Here is a 5315-nt window from a genome sequence, read left to right on the forward strand (position 1 = left end):
ATCTTGTTTTTTTGCTTTTGTTTTTTTAATGTTTGTTTGCCTTGGTCTTTCTCTTCCACGGTGCTTTTCTTGAATGTCTTTAAAATGAATCCGTGGTTGGGTTGCCTGGGAGCTTTCTGTATTTTGGCAGTGCGTGTGGACTGGAAGGCGTTCAGGTAAAAGAGTAAGCAAGAACCAGCCTTCAGGGCGGGATCCCTTCAACAGCCAGTTCTGGAACAATCTAGCAGGCTCCAATGAAAAGGGGGATTTACTAATCCCTCACTCGGCAGAAAGGCCCGAGACGTCTGAGTGGAGCTGCTCAGTCCCGCTCCCCCGTCAGCCCTGTCCTTCTGCTCCCAGGGCCCTGGAAGGCTCCGGGTCTCTCAGCAGCCGGGGTCGCATGCCCGCCTGGCCTGGAAGGCCGCCTAACTGTGGCCAGGATGAGCTGCTTGGCTGGTTGGGCCAGGGTTGCACGTCCACCCGGAGGGCCAGGGCAAGGCCAATCTCAGCCAGACCCCAGGGGCTGAAACAAGGGCCGGCAGGCCCTGGGGCAGGCAGGGCAAGGGGGACGGGATGCTGAGTGCAAGAGCAGCAGGGTCCACTCAGGGCCGACCCAGGCGCAGGGTGGCCTCGTTCGTCCAAACTGCTTCACCTCCCCGAGGAAGCGCACGGGTGGGGGGACCCTCGGCCACTTTATGCGAACACGATGGTCCTTTCTGCCCCGCTTCGCAGGGCCGTCCCCATCGCAGCTGCCCGAGCCCGGAGCTGCTGTGGGTTCTCCTAGTCCGTCTTCTCTCCTGAGCTGAAGCCCCCTTCCCAGGAACCCCCCCTCCTGTAGGGTCTGAGCGGGGGATCAAGTGAGCAGAGGGTGGGGCAGGAGGGGCCGGCACCCCCTAGCCAACGGAGAGGTGGGCGCAGACCTGGGAGCTCTTGGCAGTTGGGTGGGTGCGAAGGGGGGAACCCGGACCCGGATTCAGGCCCTGGGCAGCCTGGCGACCCCACCCCACAGCGCAGACACCACGATCCGGAGTCCAGAACCCACCCTGAGATCCCACAGGTGCGAGGGCGCTCGCTGGGGGAAGGGATGCTGCGGGAAGAGCGAGGAGGGGCAGGAGGCCGGCGTTCTCTTGGAGGAGAGGTGGGAAGGAATGAGGGCCCAAATACAGACCGAGGGCGGCGCGGCTCGGAGAGGAGTGGGCGGGGCGGGCTGGGTGCCTGCGGGGCGGCCTAACGCAAGAGACAGCTCGAGTGGAGGGGGCAGGCGGATGAAGTCTGGGGGGAGGGAGGAGGACGTCGCGGCCAGCACGGCTGTGGGGGGTGAGCTGCGCCGCCCCCGCGCCGCCGCCTCCTCCCGCAGGTCTCGGGGCTGAGCGTCTGCCGTGCGCCCGCCCCCAGTCCTAGGGGAGGATCCGCGCAAAGCCCCCGCTCAGCGGCTCCGCGCTCCGGCGAGCCGCTTCTTCCCGGTCGCCCGCGGCCCCTGGAGCCGCCTCCCCGGACTGCGGTTCCGACGCGGCCCCCGGCGGGTAAGGCCCAGGCGGCGGGGTTAAGGCGCGGGCCGGGAGGCTGGGGCGGGCGCCGTGCGGGACCGGCAGGGCGGAGGGAGATCGAGCGCCTGCACCCAGTGCCGCGTGCGCGCCTCTTGGCCCGCGGCCTGAGGTGGGCAGCGAGGGGCGGGCCGGGGGTCGTGGATCCAGGCTTTATGGTGCGGGGCAGGGGCGGGCTGCACCGGCCCGGGACCGGGCGGGGTCTCCAGCCGGGTGTTCCTCAGGCCACCCTTAAAGCACGAACCCCATCCCCCTTCCCGGCTCCGCCCCGCGCCCAGGGCGTTTGGCGTCCGAGGCTGTGAGCGAGGGCGCCCAAGCCAGGCCGAGGTGCATGCAGGGCGGGTCCCTTCTCCACTCTGGCCTGGGTCTTTGGGGCCCTCGGGCCCCCGTGACCACGTCCTCCACCCTGGCCCCTCCCCCACACAGCCACCTGTTAACGGGAAGACTGTGGTGCCCTGACTCCAGCGTGGCTTCCGGCCGGCCTGAAGCCCAGGGTACGCAGCCCCTTCCCTCGAGCCAGTCACTCTGCGGGGCCCTCACTCGTCCATTTTGTGTCCCCCACGATCCACCCTTGGGAGCGGAACTCTCCCACCCCACCCACCCATTCCCCAGTTTCTGAGCACGACCCCTATCCTACCCCCAGGCTTCAGCCCCTGATCAGGGCATTAAAACCCGCGCCACCCCTGAGCGGGCTGTCTTCCAAGACCGCGGGGCTCCCTGTCCCCCCAACTTTGAGCTTGACCCCCCAGAGCCTGGCCCCAAAAGGCCGAGTCACTGCTGCTCCAGCCCCGGGTGCGTTTCCAGGTGTTGAGCCCTGGGGAGCCCCGCCGAGGCCCCTTGCCCTCGAGGAAGCTGAGACCCTTTCTCTTCCCCGCAGATTGCGCCCCGCGAGGATGAACTGGGCGGCCGCGACGTGCTGGGCTCTGCTGCTGACCGCCGCCTTCCTCTGCGACAGCGGTGCGGCCAAGGGTGGCCGGGGAGGGGCGCGCGGCAGCGCCCGGGGAGGGCTGCGTGGGGGCGCGCGCGGCTCCCCGAGGGGGCGCGTGAGGCCCGCGCCCCGCTTCGGCTCTTCCCTGCGCGTGGCGGCGGCTGGAGCCGCAGCGGGAGCAGCAGCGGGGGCGGCCGCGGGCCTGGCGGCAGGCTCCAGCTGGAGAAGGGCCGAGGTGCCCGGAGCACGCGGCCTGTGGGACGGCGAGGACGAGGCACCAGGTGGCAACGGGACCGACCCAGGCCTCTACGGCTACCGGGGCTTGACCTCGGGCACCGGGAGCACGCGAGCGGGCCCGCGCCTCTGCCTGCTGCTGGGCGGCGTCCTGGGGGTCCTACTGCTGCCGCCCTAGGCCTGGCCGTCGGGGTCAGCGGGGCCCCCAAGCCCACCATCTGCAGCCCGGCCCTGGGAGCGAGGGCTACCTCACAGGTAGGAGACCCGCTGTCCAGGGCCCTGTCCAAGCCCCAACCCGCTGTGGGGGCGGAGGCCCCACGGGGTCCAGGACAGCTCCACCCACCTACTACCCTGGGGGTGGGGGGTACCCCACACAGAGGCAAGTGTCCTGGGGCTCCTGCACCAGCCCCCCCAGCCAGCTGCCCACCACTCTCCAGAGCCCCCCAACACGAGCTCCCAAGACCAGGCCACCGAGGGCTGTGCGCAGTGGGGACGCCAGGCGGAGTGGCCTCCCCAAACCAGCCAGAGCCGACGGAGGACTTCAGACCCGGAGGGAAAGGGCAGTTGCAGGACCAAGAATTTCCACCCGGAAGAGGAAGCTGTGGGCATCACAGAACCCGGCAGGGGCTCCTCGGGAAGCAGTCCTCCCAGAAATACGACTGGCTCTGGATGGTTCTCACACACTGCCCCCGGGGACCACCCACTGTCACCCTGGCCAGGGGAGAAGCTCACCTCCCCCTTTGGGCCACTATGTTCCAACTAGAAGCAAGAGAGTCACTGACCTCTACCTGGATCTATTGTGGAAAAACAGAAAAGGAGCATCCTATTTAAAAACTTCAAGAGCTTTCCGTTTTCTCTGAACCTGAGGCTCCCATTTCAGGTCCTACAGAGCTGTCCCATGAAGCTGCCCCCCTTGGGCACAGCCCAGGCACGGCGGTTCCAGGCAGATCTCCCAGTGGGCAGCAGCTGGACCAGGTCCAGGCGGAGGCCAGTGTGAGGGCGTGGGTGTGAGCCAGCAGAAAAGAGCCAGGGCTCTGGACATGCTGACCCTCTACAGCCAGAGGGAGGGTCCCAGCCACCTGCTGGCACCACCCGACGAGAGGACGTGCGAACTGGCCGCATCCACCCCAGCAGCTCGGGCAGCGCAGGGCCCACAGGCTGAGATCAGGGGCCTTCTGAGGACAGGATGGAAATGTAGAAGCTACCAAGGAAACCAGGAAGGCCCTGGCCAGGCTGCCTCGCCACACCCCAGACGCCTCTGTGCAAAACGTAGGGCTTCCTTTCTCGGTGCCGATGGGCCTGCTTCAGAGCTCAGCCAACCTGAAACCACACAGGCCTGCCAGGAGCTTCAACAGTCGCCTCCCAGGGCGCCCCGTGGCCTCAAGGTTGCATCCTCCTTCGGTGCTCGGGCGGAGCCACCCTGCAGCCTCCGGAATCTGCCCCTGCTGCCCCTGGACTGCGCGGTCGTGCCTTTGGACTCCTGATGGACGCCCCTGCTGGAGCCGGCAGCCCACCCCACCCCCGTCCCAACCCGCAGCTGCAGGCAGCTCAGGGGAAGGGCCTGGTGCTCCTGGTGGACCTGGACAAGCATCCTCTCCAGTTGGGTGCTGGGACCCAGGACAAGGCCCACACCTGCCCCACACTGCCAGTGCTCCCGGGGAGCCTCCGCTCACCCCAGACGAGCCCACAGCCACCAAAGACCTGCACCAGTGCCAGGCCCGCTGGGGCCTCACCAGCAGCATGTGTCAAGCGAACCGCCCGGAGCTGCCCGCCTTGGGTGCAGCACCCTGCGCCTGGTCTTGGTCCCGACAGCACCGGGCCCCAGCCGTCCCTCCCCGCTCCTCCCATGTCTAGCTCCTCACCAGCCCCCAGGTCAGCCTCATGCAACACAGCCATGTATGAGCCAGAGGTACCTGGGCCCTTCCAGGAAACAGGGACACACCTGACCAGCCCGGTGTCCTGCGAGTTCAGCATCTGGTGCAGCTGACCAGCCAGGGCTCCCACAGGAAGCACACGGCGTGCACCATGGGGGTCCCGGGAGAGTCCAACACAGGCTGGGGGCCGCCACGAGGGCCAGCTGGGTCCAGAGGGTGAGCACAAGACGTCCAGCCCCAGCTGAGAAGCAGGCGCCGCTAAGCAAGGTCAGAGGCCAGCTGGGGGCCGGGCAGAGGGTCAGCGGCCAGGGGTGCCCAGAAGTGGCCCTAGACCAGGAGCCCCTCCCTGCACCCAGCAGACCGGCTGCCGCAGCCACAGCCCCACAGGACTTGGGAAGCACCCTGGCAGGTCCCCACAGCACCTCTGCTGCCAGGAGGAGCCGGGCGGGCTAGGGGCCCTGGTCTCCTGGACCCCAATGGGCAGCCCTTCCGAGGAGCAGGTCCCTCGGGCCCAGTGGACAGGCGGTTCTGACTGCCTCAGTGCTGAGCCACGCGCTGGTGCCCATGTACAGAATTAACTGTGTATAAATAAACCTCTGCTGGCAACGCGATTTTGTCTCACTGGGTGGCCCCAGGCCCGGGACCGGCTCTCTGAGACAAGGGCCCTTTGGCCACTAACCTGCTCCCCAGCCCCTTCCACCTGTGCGAGCCCCAGGTACTGCAGGCACACAGCAAACAGGCCGGCAGAGACAGACC

General features: G+C 67.7%; 1 protein-coding gene across 1 annotated transcript; it reads left to right on the top strand.

The window, feature by feature from the left end:
* Positions 1-1394: 1394 nt before the first annotated feature.
* Positions 1395-2943, top strand: SPRN (shadow of prion protein). Its single transcript, XM_004450568.5, has 2 exons — positions 1395-1502; positions 2401-2943. The coding sequence occupies exon 2, from the start codon at positions 2417-2419 to the stop codon at positions 2861-2863; it is 447 nt and encodes a 148-aa protein (XP_004450625.1). The 5' UTR covers positions 1395-1502; positions 2401-2416; the 3' UTR covers positions 2864-2943.
* The last annotated feature ends 2372 nt before the right edge of the window (positions 2944-5315 follow it).

This window comes from Dasypus novemcinctus, chromosome 6 (assembly GCF_030445035.2).
Source record: "Dasypus novemcinctus isolate mDasNov1 chromosome 6, mDasNov1.1.hap2, whole genome shotgun sequence".
Lineage (NCBI taxonomy): Eukaryota > Metazoa > Chordata > Mammalia > Cingulata > Dasypodidae > Dasypus > Dasypus novemcinctus.

Coding starts and splice junctions, on each gene's coding strand:
- SPRN (XM_004450568.5), top strand. CDS start 2,417: ATGAACTGGGCGGCCGCGACGTGCTGGGCTCTGCTGCTGACCGCCGCC.